This window comes from Neopelma chrysocephalum, unplaced genomic scaffold, assembly GCF_003984885.1.
Source record: "Neopelma chrysocephalum unplaced genomic scaffold, ASM398488v2 Primary Assembly neopelma1_44, whole genome shotgun sequence".
Classification (NCBI taxonomy): domain Eukaryota; kingdom Metazoa; phylum Chordata; class Aves; order Passeriformes; family Pipridae; genus Neopelma; species Neopelma chrysocephalum.
Genome location: NW_020897703.1, coordinates 8,088,133 through 8,106,036, shown reverse-complemented (window position 1 = coordinate 8,106,036; position 17,904 = coordinate 8,088,133). Strand labels below are relative to the sequence as shown.

The window sequence follows — 17,904 nt, the reverse complement described above, 5'->3', positions numbered from 1 at the left end:
TCAACTGTCACCAAATCATCTATTTATGGGTTTGCTTCCAAGAAGCCTTACACAGATCCTTTCCTCTTTAGTCTGATTCTACTCATAGTTTACAAAGAGAGGACAACTGTACAACTTTAGCAAGAAAACACGGGCCCAAAAAGGAACCAGCTATAACAGACTACACAAGTTTGATGTGCTCAGCTTAAAATATCTGCAGAGAAACAAAACTTATCATTGTAAAAAAAAGAAACCTGGAATGTGTCACACTGATTATGCCTTTCCAAAATGGAGACTCCTTCTAAAAAATACCAGTTATTGTTCAAAATTTTAGTAATGACTAAGACACTTGCATATGAGCACCCAAAACCCCAATCAACAGATTGACTGAGTACACCATATATACAGGTGAAAAATATCTTCCTTTACAAACATAAGAGATGGTTCTAAAGCTCAAATTTTGGCTTTAGAGTTCAAGACCTGCTACAGAGAGAGCCTGAGAAATTTGAAATCTGCTTAGGTCTCTTATCCCCCTTTTTCTATGTTTTTTAGGTTATTTGGATCTGTGATGTAGATGTAGGCCTGCCTTTACAACAAAGTAAACAGATATTTCAGCTTTTTTTTTACCATGGGGCTCTTAATCTGCCATATCTAAGTAAGATGCCAACAAGACCATAAATGACAACTGGAAGTAAATAAACAGTCTTGATTGGCTTTTTCCAATTTAAATAGAGTCTGGTGCTTCAACTGTCACTTAAAAATTAAGGTTTGTAGACTACCAATAGTATGTCTAAAGCCAGGTGTGTCCACAGGCCAAAGGAGGACATTTATGCAGGTTCACAGCCAATGAATATCATAGTGGTGGGTTTGAGAGCATACACTTTAGGACACTACAGTAATGAAATTCTAGGATTCTCTTACCCTTTTTTCAATCTAACACATTGACTGGATGCTCTAGTTTCACAGACCTGAGGTTTCAGTTCCCATCAGACATCCTCCTGAGGGACAGCAGGGGGGCAGCACCAATCTCTGCTCTCTGGTGACCTGTGACAGGATCAGAGGGAATGGCATGGAGCTGTGTCAGGGGAGGTTTAGGTCAGATATTAGAAAAAGGTTCTTCCCCCAGAGGGTGGTTGGGCACTGGAACAGGCTCCCCAGGGAAGTAGTCACAGCCCCAAGCCTGCCAGAGTTCAAGGAGCATTTGGACAACACTCTCAGGCACATGGTGGGATTCTTGGGGTGTCCTGTGCAGGGCCAGGAGTTGGACTGGACGATCCCTGTGGGTCCCTTCCAACTCAGGACTTTTTGTGAGTCTGTGATCTGGCAGGATGCTCTGTATGTTCCATCACAAATTCGATCCTAGGGCCCTCAGTCCCAGTGGAACAGCTGGGTGAAACAGCCATAAAAAGTATGCAAATACAGAAGTAGAGAAATACGAGATTGTCAGCAAGCAGTGCTCTGCAATTTTTAAATGTATACATATATATATGTAAGCATATATATATACACATATAGAGTATAGTTAGTTTTAAATCTTTGGAATAAACTCAATTTTTGTTCTCTCTCTCTTTCTTTCTGACTTTTCTTTCTTTCACTCTCTCTCTCAAGCTCTTATCATGAATATTACATCATTGTCCCTAAAAGATGGTTAGATTTTGGTCCATATTTCATGCCATATGGGCCAGACATCGTATTTCCCCCCTGTCCCCAGAGTGTTCAGTTGACAGTCACAGTGTTTTGTGAAAACTGTGAGGAAAACCAGCATCTTTTGAGTAAATTCAATCTCTCACTGGAACCAGAGGTTGCAAAATGCTGAGAATTCAAGTGCCAAGGATCCTGGTGACAGCTCTTAAACATCTATTCAGTTTCTTGTTTGCTCTTTTTTCCCCTAAGAGTATAGTTTTACCTCCCAAAACATAAATTAAGGGAAATATATAACAGTCAATGAGTCAAAACAGTCAAAGGGCAGTTGGCTAATACAGTATAAAAGAGCAGCAACCATTTGTGGACCACGTGCTATTTTGATTCATTTCTAGACACCTTGTAGGGATGGTCCCAGAATATACAAAATATACAGCTTAATGACCACCTGCCTGCTTGCATAGGCCGTTTTTATGGTCCTAAATGCAGTCTTTGGAGTCAGGGCCAGTGTCAAATAGTTTCAAATACAATTTATGGCAATACATTTTTTTTGTGTTTTTTTTTCCTTTTGTAATGAAGACTTTAATCCACTTTGAGCCAACGAAATCAAATTATCAATAGGACGGAAGGGTGAGCATGAGACCTCCACTTCTCCTTGATGGTTCACACAGTAGGCCAAAATGGACCTCTAGGTTAGTAATACTTTAGACCAATCATTTGGAAAAGGCTCACTGCTGTATGTAAAATCCCTTCCTTCCTTCACCGTTCACACGGTTACACTTTTTCATATAGGAGTGGGCTACAGTATCAACTTGATGAATGGAGAAGGAGGACTTTGATAATTTCTTTAGAAGGCTAATGCTGAATGAAGCCATTGTACGTGGAAGAGGTTCTCGATTTCCCACTCAAAGACTGGAGTAGGAGTTTTGGCTTGGGTTTTTTTTGTGTGTATAAGATGCTCAACAAACATTAGCTTTAAATTAAAACATTCTGCAGGTGCTCTTTACACAAACAAAAGTCTAATGTTTTAAATTGGTTAGTAGAACAGCAAGAAAAAGCAACATAATTCACCACTAAATCACCGTGGGTTGTGGCTAACATGCTCATATGATGTGGAAGGAATCCTGTAGTCATGCCTGTGTGGCCAGTCCCAGATTGATATCCAGGTGAAGACAAGGAGTTCTGAAGATCACTTGTTTGTGGAGAAAAGAGAAAAATGTTTAAGCTTCCAAACAAGCTTTTAAAGTTTTTTGTTCAAAAAATAAACAAGAAGTCCTAGCTATGGCAATAAGGTGAGGCTTACAGAGATATTAGGTGCTGTTTTTTAGGGGTTTATCCCTTGGCTACTTAGCCATCATGGCAGCAGCTTCCAGAGTCCCTAGTGCATATGTTGTGCAATAGCCAAAACAAAAATTAAAATAAAAACAACCAACAAAAATATAATCCTCCATGAAGTCTACATAAACTCAGGCCAAGAAGAGGATATTTGTGTCACAAGTGTCACTCCACAGTCTACTGCCATTAAGGCCACTGGTATTGACTTAAAAGGATCTCAATAGCTCAGTTCTAGGAAGAAGAACCAAAACCAAGACAGATCAAAGTGTCTGTGAGAAGTCTGATGCACTGAACATTAGGAATTCTCAGACAAAGAACAAAAAAACCAAGAGGTTCATTTTGGCTACCAAACTGGGATTTGGTTTTCTAGGTCATTGGTTTCCCCCCATCTATTTAAAAAGGAAGTTAGTGCTACAAATATGCAACTTCAAGACGACATATTCTTCTACTGAGTTGCACTGAGAAGCAAGTTAGATAAGCCCCTCCTACTGCCGTCCACTGCAGGGAAGCCTCCTGTGTTTTCTTTGATTTCCGTTGGCAAAAACAGGAAACAAATCCAAGAGGGATGAAGTACTGTAAGCAATTGTTCTTTTCCACTGACTTCACCACTACACCATTTCCTCGCCTGCATCTTCTCCCATCCAGCTGGGGCAAGGCATAAAAGAACCGATGTACGTATTGAAGTATCGCTGGGTGCAAGACAGTGTGAGTATGTGGCCCCTGTACAGAGGATTACACGGGATCAAGTTCTCTTCTCCTGTAAGGTAGCACGTTGTAACTTGAGTTCCACTTTCATCTCACAACACTTAGCCCAGATGACATCTATGCCAAGCTGACTGATATTTAGATGTGTCTCTTCATGTGGAGGGCAAGGTGATCCGACCTGGAAAAACACCTGCAACATAAAGCAATCGGGAAATGAAATAAATATAGGATTTTGGAAAACAGGGTTTCTGCTCCTTCCTTGTTAAGTACAAGAGAAAATATATATCCAAGTTTAGAGACATTCCTTGGGTTATCCATGGATTGCCACCAAACTGTGTGATTGACCTCTGTGACCCAGAGGGCCAACTATCTTGTCTCTTTGGCAGCTAAAGAGACTACTTTTCTCCATTCTCTGTTCCTATCCCTCCCTCTTCTTTCCTCGAGTCAAACATCAGGGAACAGTGCTCATCTATGCACCTATATTATAAGATCAAATATTTAGTGTGTGTGTTTGCATATAAAAAAATTAAATAAACCAAATTAGTTTTATTCAAGTATTCAGCAACATCATTTTAAAAATCTCCAGCTTTTTCAAGTGCCCAGTACCTGCAACAAGCATCGAAGTATGATGCTAGTTTTGAAAGCTGAATTCTTATTTCTAACTACAAATGGGAAGGAAAGCTGGTTCAGAGTTTGGAGGCTGACAATCCATCAGGCTACTTATCTCTCTCTTTCTCTCTACTGGGAATCTGGGTGCTAATATGTGGATGCTGATGAAAGCTTTCTTCCTGAAGGATGTTGACAGAAGATAAAGTATTATGCTTATTTCGTAAGAGTGACAACTGAGAGACAGAGAAGGCAAGGAAACTGTAAATCACACAAGAAGTGTGGTAAAACCAGAAAAAAAAGAAGCCAGGACTTGAGCTTTCAACTTCTATTCTTTATCCACAAAGCCATTTTTTATAATCTCATAAGAAAACATAATGTTTTGACATTCTGAACATGTAGTTGGATCCTGATAAGATGGACTTAGAGCAGCAACTCTAGAGAGCTAGTTGAGTTTTGGGGCTGGTCTAAACATGCAGTTAATGGAGAATAAGGTAAAGCATGAATTTGAAATGAAGCATCTCTCCTTTATTAACTCCCTTGCTAAAGGCTTATGACTGCCTTCTTCTGAAGTTACTTAATCCACTTGTGAAGTGAGTTAAGAAACTCAGAATAAAACACACTTACTCCAGGAGAAGAGCAACCCCACAAAGAGTTAATCAGGAATTCGTATTCTAGAACAGCTGCCTTTTAGTAGGCAAGCTGCAGGGCACTCACAGCAGCAGGAACAGTAGCCCAAATTCAGGCACTTCACAGCACCAAGATGTCAGAGTGATCAGGGGAATAAGTTCTCAGGAGTTCAAGAGCTTTTCTTACTTGTCATTCAATATATGCCTTATTCTATCAAGACTGACAGTAAGCAAAAGTTCTTTGTTGACTTTGTTCCCATTAGCTATGGGATTGAAAGCACCAACCCATTTCACACCCACCATCACAGTGTCATTTAAGATATGTATGGCACAAGAGAGCAAACTGTGGGACAAGCAGGCAGTGGTTCTGGCTGTCTACCTCACAGTCCAAAAATGGAGCCTGTCTGTCACAGTGGCAGGACTCAAGACACTTTCAGAAATTAAACTTCTTCTAGGTAATTCAAGTTGAGCACTAAAAAACAGGAGCTTTCCAAATTCCCTGCAAATCTTGGCTTGTCTCCTTTCCACCCTAAGCCACGAGACACTGCCTTATTTTTTTAAAAAAACATCTACTACAAATATCACGTAAAACCCCACATGCCAATGGCTTTTGAATAAACTGGTTTTGTAGGCTCCAAGGGCACCATGAAAACCTACTTCCAGAACAGACTTGCCTGACATGTCTTTTCACTGCCCCACAGATTTAGAGTACAAAACACCCACCAATAATGGACAGAAGAATATCCAAATGGCTTATTGTGAGCATCAGGATAGCTCATAGTCAGGCACTGAGTTATTTCAAAAAAAGCAGTAGTTGAGTATTTTGTATTTTTCAGAAAGAAGAAGGTAAAAAACCAAACTGAACTACCCAGGAAAAAAAGCCAATACCGAAAGATAAAAAAAGAACACTCAGTCTAAAGGCAAATACCCAGAGGATAAACACCCTAAGAAAGGCTAAGAAAGAGGAGAACTATAAAAATGAAGATATTTCAAATAGTTAGGGGGTGTTTTCTGTTCCGCTGGAAGTATTCCCCTGCACATGTTACCTATCTGCTTCTACAAGCAGAGATAAGTGATCAAGAGGTGCGTTTCTAAGACAAAGAAACATTTCAATAATGCAACTTCCACAAGAAAAGTCACTCATCTTCTACGAATTAGTATAGCTCTTCTCATGTCAGCTCTTCTCTACTTGCAGCTTACAAGGGGGTTAATACCTTCAGAATGGCAAAAACTAAAGACTCCTAAATAGGATGGAGGCTGCATTCCTCCAAGGTCCTACATGAACCTCAGCAAGACAGACGTGAATCTGACAATGGATTTTGGGCTTTCAACACAGCAGGCTCCATACAGCCAGCATTTTCTAGTCCTGGGTGCCAAAATGCATCCTTGGACCATCATCTCTCTCACCAGTCTAAACTGAGTAAAGCAGCATGCTCTAGCTACAAGGGCTGCCAAAACAAAACAACAGCTAGAGTGGCTGCCAAAAAGGCATGCACCAGCTGGCACTTCAGTCTAGGACTAGTCATAAGACCACCACCCAAGCAGCATGGCTTTTCCTCTCCAATTGCCTCTATTACAGATGCAACACAGGAAAGTGTACGCTGAGTCACGCCCCAGCAAGAGCTGTTAAAAATATAGATTCAATACATTGTTTCACATCAGTAACCACCATATTAGCATCTAGTATATTTTTCAGTCCTATAATATTTTATAGCTAATAAAATGGTACCATAATTGCTAGTTTATAGCTAATAAGAGGTACAATTCTAATTCTTCACATTCTCCTGCTGAATAATTTGGTTAGTTCTATCTCTTGGTAAGGCTGGTGGATGTGGACACTTATTTTCAACAGTAAAACAGTCCCTACAAAATTTTTGCAGCTAAATCATGCTGTCAAAAAGCCTATTGATTAGTGGGTACATTTTTTCTTTCCTTCTGGGACTAAAGGCAGCAGCAGAAGAGTTTCCACAGGATAAGCTGTCAAGGGAAACTCTTCTCTTCAAAAATTAAGAAACAGGAGCTTGCTGGTCTATAGTTCTGCCCATGAGACAAGACCTTGCTCTGTACCTCTGGCTCTACAACACTTTCAGTTCCAGACCAGCTCTGCACATCGTACGTGGGGCCATCACAGTCTTTTCCATCATCCCTTCCTGAGTCCAGCTCTTCCTGGAAAGGACAGCTTATGCTAGAATTAGACATCCTAATTATAAAATTCATACAGTGATGTGTGACACATAAATTCCCTGCACACAAACATGATTCCTTCCTTTCTCTTTCTGTTCTATCTCCTTAGCAACACAATACTGCTTGGCACTGAGGCCTCTGAAGGAGAAAGAGGGAAGGTAAGTACAATGAGAAGAGAATATATTACTCAGCCATCTTTCTTACCAGCTGTGGATTTTCCACTGTGAGATGTGTTCATTCGAGTTAAGTGTGCTCTTAGCTTGCTGTCAACAAGGAAACCACATGCGCATGTGCACACACAAGCAGAGAGGAACATACACCCCAACAGTCTGGCACTAAGCTGCTATCTCCTAAACACATATTTGTGCAGAAAAACTGAGTGTCACTACCCTGTCAAACTCTTCCCCTTGAAGTGCTGAGGGCTTGCACTGTGTGAGGAACAATCCTAGTTTGTGTTTCTGAAGAGCAAAATTCCTGGGGAATGCTAATGACCAGCATAACCCTGGTGTTTGGAAGGCACTAAGGACTTGTACACTGCTTTCCATATCACTTTAGTTGATTCTCCTTTCTCCCCTGCTGCCACCAATCCACATAGCATTTGCAGCACATACGATGCTAGTCAAACCAGTGGTAGTTTGCCAGCTATAACTAACTATGTAATCTGTGGGTTGCATGGTGTTGTGTAGGGCTGGAACAGCAGGAGAAGAGAATCACGTCTTATCTCTGTTATAAAATTGACCTGTACACAGAGGACATTCCTCCCCCTTTGACATCAGCCAGAAGGTCAGAGAGACAAGCACATCTGAAAACAGCCTTGGAAGGGAACTGCAGCCAGACTGTGTGAACAACATTCCCCTTTGCTATTTGAATCACCCCCTTCATGCTCTGATTGCCAAGATACAGCCTTCAACTCTGAACAACAACAGGCATAGGTTTTGTGCTACATCATTGTTGTTAAAAGAGCTCAAATAGGCTCCTTAAAATGTAACAAGCTGGCCACATCTACTGTCAATAATGGTGTGTGTAATAAAGGGTAACAGTTCAAATACAGTTCAAATACAGAGAAACTGTTCCCCAGCTGGAAGCCTGGCTCAGGAAGAAGCATCTTTAACATTGAAAGTCTGCCTAAACAGCTAAGGACAGTTTTAGGCTCATGTTTCAGTGCTTGCTTGAGGTGACATCTGCAATAGGTGGTAGTAGAGAGATCTGGGAATGAGAAAAGAAGGAAAAATAGTAGTATGGCAGAGTGGAGCAAAAGAAGAACAGGCACTGCCACTCTACAAGCTTGCATCAACTAACTGGGAGAGTAAGGACAAATCTGTCTCCTATCACCACACAGATGGTATGGGCATGGAGTTTAGCAGTGCACAATTCCCAGTACTCTTAACTTTATTAATAGTACTTTTCCTTCATCTACAGATTCAGCAGAAGAGCAGAAAATGCATTAGATGATTACAGGAATATATCTCTTGACTGCAGTGACTGAGTTTGCTGCCAAAGAGGAAAGCTAGATGGGAAGGGATAATATGTGGAGGGAGAATAATGAACACTTAACAAAGGGCTGAAAGAGATCGAGGAGTTGAAAATACTGACTGTATTTCTTTAGCTCTCTGCTAAAACTATTGTTTGTCCTGACACAGAAACCCTGGGGCTTTGTGTGTACATGTGTGTGTGTGTGTATTTGTGGGGCCACGATGGTTAGTTTCTTCTTTGGAGGAATGAAAAGAGAAAGGCAATGCCTTACATTTAAAACACAGAACATAACTGTTTTTCACAGAGGTGCTTAAACAAAAGCAGAACTGCAGAGGTCCCTACTTGGCTTATCCTGTCCCTCATTCTGAGCAAACAAAAGATAATCCAGGGATAAAACAAAAGATAATCCAAGAGGAAGCCCTCCGTGGGGGAAGGGGAACGGGAAGAGGGGATACAAGGGCAGAAGAGCACTTAAGGAGATGAAGCTCTTGGAAAGGCAGGATGTGAAAATGATCAAATTTCCTTCCCATAAAAGGATGGGGTCTCCTGTTTATGTCCCACACATCCTCTCTCCACGCATATTCTCTGTTGGTCTGGTGTACCCAGAGGCTTCCTAGAGCCTTTATTGTATTACAAAACATTTCCTTATCACAGCCGAGAACCTTAGTGCTGCATTAAAAAGATGGGTAATTTTCTTAAGCCTCTTTTAAAAATATATATAAATAGGATTAGCTGGATAACATGTTCAGATGCAAGCACATTATTTGATTACTCAATAGTGGATCTAGGTTTCACCCAGGGCACTGCCAATCTTCAGCTGGGGGGGTGCGAGGGGGAGAAGTGCTCATTGTTCAATCCTGTCAGTGCTGTCAAAAGTCATTACAGGGCTAATTGCCTTTGCTACACCCTGATTTCTTATCATTTGGGATTGGGGATGTGGAGAAGGGTGTCCTTTTGGTTTTGTTTCTAAATTCAAAGAACCCAGCTTTCAAAAGTGCTCAGCACCAAGCAAGGATGACCAGATTTTTCAGACGAGCTCGGCGTTCATTGAAGCGGTAAAAAACTGTAAAAAGGAACTGGCAGTGAGCAGCCCTAACCGTGGCTCTCACTGGGAGCTGCTGGGTGCTCAGCTCACACCTCATTTCTGAGTGCCCAGAGGAGGACTGTTGCATGACAGGCTCTTCAGGAACCTTGGCTCTGGGCATCTGTCAGGATTTTAAATCTGGGCCCACACAGAATGAAGGTGCAGAGTATTTCCCACTTCAAACGGATGTCAAGGGTGAGATTTAAAACTGTAAGAAAAGATTCACTAATTAGCAGGAATGTGCAGAGATCACTGATCTTACACAAAACAACCCTATGAACTTGAGCTCTAAGATATGTCTAAATCACTCTTGTGCTTTTCAAAGTGGTGCCCTTTGTCATCTGTTATTGACTCTCCCCTGCTACATCCAGAGGGTTGAAACAGGTTGGACTCTGTGGTAAGAGAAGACAATGATCATACAGAAATTAAGTGCTTTTTTCCTACAGGTTTCCTATAAATTTGGGGCACAAGAGCCACACACACTCCCCATCCCTCCTGCCATACACCCATGTTTTTGTGAGGTCCATCAGTTTTGTGAGGCCCACCCTGCCAAAATGTGGGCAGCCAGCAGTGGTGCTCAGGTTAGTCCTGGAAGCAGAGCAAATAGAGGGAGCTCTACCTTTGTGAGGGCACCAGGCTCACAGGACCAGGAGACAGAAAGCTTTGGAGATGCTTTATTGAGAGGTCCATCACTGAAATAGTCTAAGGCCCTTTGGATGTCCTTTCTGCTTTAAAGGTATTCAGAAGAGCTGCTCTATGGACTGAATCCTGTGCCCACAACAGACACCAGCAGGGTTCAATCAGACCTACACCTAGTTCCATATTTTTCTCTGTGCTGTGGGATGGAAATAGCTCAGACTGCTTAGGAAGTATTCCCCATCTGCCAGCCTGCCTGGCCACTGAGGCAGAGAAGACAGGGGAAAAGTGGAGGGCCTCTCCTTAGTTCAGGGATTGAGGCAGTGGGATAGGAGGACAGAAGGGGCCTCTCTCTGCTGGGAGCCAGGTCTCTTGTCTTGGGGAGCTGGCAACTCCATACCAGTCACAAAACTCCCCGTTTCTTGAACACCGTATTAGGAAGCTGCATTACCTGTCACAATGGTTGCATTTAAAGGGCTTTGCACCCGTGTGCTTTCTGTAATGCCTTGTGAGCTCATCACTCCGTGCAAAACGCCACTCGCACCCTTCCCACGAGCACTTGTAAGGCTTCTCACCTGCAGAGGGGAGGAGAGAACAGTCAGTGTGGCAGCAGGATTACTGAGTACTCAATTTGCAAGCCCTCTGTTATCCCACCTTGCCTCTGACCCGTTAGAGCAGGTTAGCCCATCACACAATTCATGGCCAGTGTGGGATGGAAAAAACTTAGGGCTGATGATGTATTGTACTGAGGATAGTTCCAGTCCAAATTTCATCACTGCTAAAATTCTCGCACAATCTTATTTCCCGTTTCTAACAAGACCAAGCAATTACCCTTCAAAGAAACCCTGAGAATGTCTCCAAATGTCTATGCAGCTGTGTGGCTGAAGCTTGAGTCTCTAACAGCTTTTCAGTTTTCTCTACCCTTGCCAGATGAATTACTGTGGTACTTAAGTGACTGTATTAACATCGGAAAATTCTGCAGATGTGCACCACTCCAGAGTGACAACCACTACTGCATCGCATGCTTTATCCCGAGTCTATTTACCTCTTGCATGTTCCCCCCCAAGCATTCATGCCTGTTGCCCCCAAGGACTGCACCTTCTTTAGTCACTTCTGACAACAAAAACTGTTCTTTGGTTCAAGAAATTATGTGTCAGGCAGCAACTGTGAGAGGATACATTTTTCCCTCTTTAAATCAGCTGGTCCTTCAGGCTTTTTGCACAACATCTTTATCAGATGTTTCTGCCTCAAAATATTAATGGTGCCACTGAAGGAAGTGGAACAGTGCAGTTGTAAGACAGGAGAGATTCTAGTCTGCTGGTAGGATTTGGACTCAACGATCCTTGTGGATCCCTACCAACTCAGGAACTCTATGATTCTATGTTCACATCTACCTATCTTCTAATGCAAATCAGTCTCCACGAATCAAAGTCTGCCATGGTGTAAAATCTGCGGAGTCTTAACACCTTCTGATGAAGAATTCCAAGGTCTCATGACTCCCTTTTTCTTATTCAGTGCACATGGATTGGTGTGCATTCAAATTTAATATCTTCCCCCCCAGGACAAATGCTCCAGTGCATCTTCTCCTATATAAACTCCACGTCACTCTTCCCTATGCAATCAGGACCGTATGGATGCATTAGGAGAGAGCTGAAATGAAATGCAAACAAGAAATCACTTTCACTACCAAGCTTCTAAGCTAGGAATTATAAACAGAGAAGGGATTATTACTCAGTTATTTGTTCTTAAAATTGCTAAGAAAGTGATCTTAAAAAACCCACCATAGACCACACTGAGGCAGAAGTCTGTATGGCCCCCTAGGCCAGTCACACGAAACAATCACTTGACCACAGCAGACAGTGCAGAGACACAGATTTCTATATTTAGTGTGTCTATTCAGCAAGAAAAGGAGTGAGATCTGATTATGGGAGACCAATGTATTTCATAGTGACAAATTGGAGAGGCCAAAAGAGCAAGAAAAGTGAAAAGGGCAAGAGAAGTGCATCAAAGTACATGAAAAAATGCCATTCTCACTCATGAGTCAGTTTCTGTGGACTTCTTTTGCACAGGCAGCTCTGCTGCCCAGTGGTCATCCCCCCCAGAGAGAACAGCAGAGTGGGCTGAGACTGTAATTGCAATTGAGCCATTTTACTGGCCTCTGAGAAGCTTCTTTGGCTCAGTAGTTCAACTGGGGTGAAGCACTGAAGAGGGGGTAGCAGCTGGCAAGACTACACCAAAATATCCATTTGTCCCACAGTCCCTGAATGCAGAAAGGCCAGCCTGGATGTCTCTGTTGTATGTCACAGTCCCCCATGGGAAAATGCCCAACAGGACAATGGACCGAGCCAACAATAACACTATCCCACTTAGAATGTGCCTGCCTGGTCATCTCTGCAGACTCGCCTCTTGTTCTTTTATTCTTTGAATAGGATTTCTTCAGGAAAATAAAAAGCAAGAAACTTCTTGCTAGTGAGCCAAGTGCTGGTGTCTTGTTTCTGGGCTCGCTACTCAACTGTAACTGAAATACTGTCACCAGTGCTGGCCCCAAACACTAGAGCTGCAGTTGCAGCGCTGTCCCCATTAGCCCTTGACACCCTACCTGGCATGCTGCATCTGCTCTCCTCAGAGAAGAGGGATTTCCCCAGCCCTGGTTCTTTGCCTGTGATGGTGCACTGGTTTTGTCTGAACAGTTCATGCATTATTTTTAAAAGCTGTCAGTAAATAAGCCTCAATGATAATTCAGCTTCCTTGGTTCTCTGACGCTCTCTAGTGCCTACATTAGAGTGGAGACAGCAAGGCAGACAAAGTGCCTTGCAGCACATTTGCTGCACATGCTGCAAAGCAAATGCAGAAGATGACTGCTCAGCCAAATCAGCAGGTACAGTGAATCTGAAGGATACAGTCACCTACAGACCAGAAGGGTGAAGGAAAAACATCCCAGGTTTTCTGTGAAATTAATACGCTATTGGGACTGAGGTGGAGTTTGGCTTGTTAACATTTGTCAGGAGCTTTGAAAATGTACAGTGCTATACATAGGTTACAAGAGACAGAAATGCCAAGCACGATTACTGGTAAACCCACAGGATGCCACACATCTCTGTTACTTGCTGCAGGGGCTCCTCTCCCAAGTGTTCCAGCTCTGGCCTTGCACAGCCCTGAGCTGAGTTTTGTTTTCAGATGCTTTTCCTCTGTAACCCAAGCCCTGTTCCGCAAAATGTCAGGCAGTACTTCTTTGTGCTCCTTACAGCCTGCTGGCATACTGTGCTCCGAGTGGCACAAGATAAATGCAAAGGAGCACAGTGACCTTTAAAGCCACGTCAGACAGTTCCTTGACCCAGAGACCTCAAAGAGGTTAGATTTCCTGCCCTCCTGCAGCTACTCAAAAGCATGGGAGAGAAGGAAGAGAGAGACCTGCCTATCTCTGCACGTGAAGTCTGAGAAAAAACCGCTCCTTTAATGGCTGCTTTCACCTTACGCGACGATGAAACAGAAGTGTATCTTGCCAAAGTGCACATATGTAGATGGGAATGAAGAAGGAAGGAGGGTCCTCCTGCCTCACTACTGGCAATAGCAGGGAGAAAAAATGGGAAGGATCCTTTCCATGTGCTAGGCTGTTGTCGCAGAGCATTAGTGAGAATAAAAGAATAGATGATGAATTCTCCTCTGCTGAAGGCAATGGCAAAACTCCCACTCAATTCTACAGGACCAGGATCTCACCCTTTTTAAGAAATTAATTATGAGCTTCAAAATCCACTTAAAAATAGCAACATCATAGAGCTGTGCTACACTGACTTTTTTTCTAATTCCTCAAATTAATAATCACACTTAAAACTCATGCCTGCAAGCCACTCCCAGGAAGGAGGCTCTACTCCTTAGGTCACCTTTATTCAACACAAAGATCTGTGCAGTCCTTAAACAACTACATAAATCCGCATTTATATAAATACATTCAATGGAGGAGCCAATGCTCATCCAAAAAGAAGCTGATACCTGGGTATGCAGCTGTTAAATACTCGTCTCTTTCAGTTCAGAACATGCTCCACACCGTGGGGCCAGTTCGGATTTCACACATCCACAAATGCATCTGGGAAGGGCAGGCAGCCAGCAATGCAGACATATGTTCAAGAAGTGAATTATGCAATTTTCCGAGATGAGTACTAGTGTTAAAACAATGAGCCATTTGCTTATGGAAAATCTAGGACTGACCCATAACAGTGGCTATCAGCTTTCTCTAGTTTTTCTCCTGGGAGGTGGAGATGCTACCTAGTGATTTCAAGCTTTCTGACCACATTCTAGTTTAATGTGCATCAGAGAGCAGCGCAGCGCAGTGAAGGCGAGCTGCAGAGTGAAACAGTGGGTATGCAGGACCCAACACCCACACCGTGTGCATTTGAAAGGTGTTATTTCTGTCTAGCCACAGCCTGGTCCTGCGGCCTGTCCATAGACGAAGCGTACCACGTGTGCATTTGCAGAGCACCTCCTGGGATACACCATCCAAAACCACATCTATGCTTTGGTCACGTTGAACCAAAGCAATTAATGGGGGCAACCAAAGACTCATCTCAAAAGAGGTCACTTGATCATCAGGGAACACACACATAAGACACGTCCTGAGCTGCCTGATGAGGATTCCCGAGGAGTAGCCTGTACACGCCTGCTAGAGCAGAGAGCAGTGTGCTGAAACCTACTGGTCTAGAAGGACTGTATCACCAAAAAAGCCAGTGGTACAGAAACAGTATTAGCCCTTCAGATATACTGTAGGGTCTCAGTCCATCATGACTGCATACTTCTGCAAAACAGCCTCTCTTCATTGTAGCTGTGTCCTATGCTCCATAGACTATTTAATCTTTTCATGTTCCTGGAGCACATTTTATGCCCTGAGACTGGGATGCTCTGGCAGTAGGCTCTCTATTCCACTTCTGTTTATGGCACCTCCCACAACCTAGTTCTTCTACTAAAAGTACCCCTAAAGCACACTTCAGTACAGTCAGGCACTCCATCCAGGCAAATACCTTTGAAAATTTATGGGAAACATGCAATATCAAAGCTGGAATTATGAGTCATAACAAAAAATTCATCAGACTTTGGCAGCCCTGAAATCAGGTCACTATTCCTTTTGTGACTAAGATAAATGCAAGACTAAATATTAGGCATCTAGTTACAAAAATATACAAATGATTGGTACAGTTTTCTCTTGAAAGCCAAAAATTTATCATTTTTAAGTATGAAAAAGCCAAGCACACAATCCCATTTACACTACTGTGGTAAACACATGCTAGGTTTTCAGCAAAATATGACTGATAGAGCTGGGCTGGTTCTGTGAACACCACACTTGTCTTTGGGACTTCTCCCTCCATTTTCCAGCCTCAGGCAGTCTTGGTGAGTTTCATCTCATACAACTTTATATATTGAAATTGCCATCTATGGTTCTTTTTCAAGTTAATGGAGAGGCAAGGGCATGTGTGGACTCTTGACATATCAGTCAGACTGGGATGGGAGGTGAATTTCTCTCCTTTGATGGTGCAGAGGGCTAGGAAAGCAGCTCAGCTGCAGGCACCTGTTATCTTTGCTCTCCAGGCATAAACCAGCGAACATCAGGTTTTCTCTCTAACATATACGTATTTTGTAAACCCTGTACAAGCCTTTGCAATAAATATTTCCTCACAAAACACAGTAATAGGGATGTTGTCTCTTCTCAACATCCAGAGACCCCCTGTCCTTGCCACCTACATCCCGCAGGCACCCTCTAGGTCCCAGGGATATTTCTTCTGTATAAGGAGCACGGCAGCATTTGCTACAGACATCTCACAGAGGCTGTTTCAACAGAGGCATTAGTTGAAACATTAGGTTACAGGATGAAGAGGTAGGTACGTAACCAAGATTAGCTGAGGACATGATCACAAAACTACAGCACACAATGAGAATATTATACTTCTTATATCTGCATTATTTATTGCCAGCCCCAAGGGTTAAAAAGTCACGAGTCTACTCTTCCATAGAAATAATGAGATTTTAAAGAAGAAAACAATACTATTTAGAGATCATTTGCCTTCTGCTTTCTAGATAACCTAGGGACATGATTTTAAACTTCTCTTTGCAGCCCTGCAGGCTAGAAGATTTATTATGAAATACAGAGGAAGAAGTTTGCTCTCTATTCCCTGAATTTCAACAGCAGGGACTTTAAGAAGAAAACTCTCCAGATTTTGGGACATGCATGATAAGATCACAGAGTTCCAATGCTGTGGGGTGAAATCCTGGCTCCATCCAAGTAATTGGAAAAACATCCACTAAGGCTCAAGTTTCACCCTGTATCTTTACAGAATTAAAAGTAAACAAAGATATTATGATTATAAATCCATATCTATTTCTTTATCCCTCCCCTGCACCTCACTTTAAATACCACACCACAAACATATGTTGATAACAGGCACTTAGTAAAACCATCAGGTAGCTTAAGTCTGGAGTCCTGCAGTGAACTTCAGAGGAGAATCACAGTCAAAATTCTTGCTGATACTTCTCCGTGCTAAAATTTGGTAGTGTCATGGGACTCCTTGTGTCAGTATGATGAATTTAGTAAAAGATGCTTAAAGAAACTGAAGGGAAAACCCCACATTCTGTCTGTATGCACATTTTGAAGGCCATTCAAATAAGACATTTGTTGCACTGTGCTTGAAGAGCTCCTTAATATGATGTTACGTAGCTACACAAAGCTGGCATGCAAAAGTGTGTTTAAGAAAACAACAGAAAAAAATCACCATATGTTCTAATCGACTGCGAATTGTTTACATATACTTTCAGGATCCAAAAAAAAGTCATCTGAAAGAAACACAAATATTTCCTTCCTTTTTAAAGTCTGTGATTTAAAGGCTATTTAAAATGAAACTAGTTCTAAAAGTCCCAATGTCTAAAAATATATATTGAAAGACAGCTTCAGCTACATCTGTTTCAAGACTGGTGTTCCTGAAGAACCAGACAAACTGCAAAATTATAACTGAAAAAAGGAATTAAATGCAAGATTTCTTGCCTGGGTTTTTCCTATAAGGAAGCTCTAGGGCCTGAGCCGTGCGAAGAAATGTGTGAAAAATCAAGCAGTGTCATGGGCTTTGTTAATAGAGCGTTTTGATAACTTTCCTTGCTATCCTTCCTGAGAAATCCTTTTGGGACCTGCTGTTCCTGGGCTGGTGAGTGGGACCACGCCACTGCAGCAAGCATCGGTGTCACTGCAAGATGACCCAAGGTACCCTTCGGAGGTCCGTGCCCGTGGCGATGTTGCCAGTGCAGACACAAGTCACTCAGAAATGCCAGAAGCTGGTGTGGTTTCAGGAGAAGCAGCCCCCCAGATTGCCTCACAGAGAAATGCCAGGCAGGCATTCTTATTTGCCTTGTAGTTTATTATGAAAGTCTGCCTCAGCACAACGGGACGCCTAATGTGGAACATCACATTAACAATATTTTATATTTATGTAGCACTCTTCATCTCCAAGGGTCCCTGAGAGCTTTACAAGCTACATACATGGCATACCAATGAAGCCAAGCCATAATTCTTCTAATTAGCTGAACATCAGCACACAGCACATGGCACAACAGAAAATGTTACTGGTCACTCCTCTCTTCCTGTGTAAAGAGCTACGT

The 17,904-nt window shown here is 42.5% G+C and overlaps 1 protein-coding gene across 4 annotated transcripts in view; it reads right to left on the bottom strand.

The window, feature by feature from the left end:
- Positions 1–1,210: 1,210 nt before the first annotated feature.
- KLF7 (Kruppel like factor 7) overlaps positions 1,211–17,904 on the bottom strand; it is a 62,135-nt gene continuing 45,441 nt past the window's right edge. For 2 of the 4 annotated variants that reach the window (XM_027678308.1, XM_027678309.1), the window contains 2 exons: positions 10,724–10,847; positions 1,211–3,850 (listed from right to left, as the gene is read on the bottom strand). In XM_027678308.1, coding sequence (XP_027534109.1) covers positions 3,799–3,850; positions 10,724–10,847 — 176 coding nt within the window. In that variant the 3' untranslated portion in view covers positions 1,211–3,798. The remainder of the gene's footprint in view (positions 3,851–10,723; positions 10,848–17,904) is intronic. The other 2 variants (XR_003533480.1, XM_027678310.1) reach the window with 2 other exon arrangements.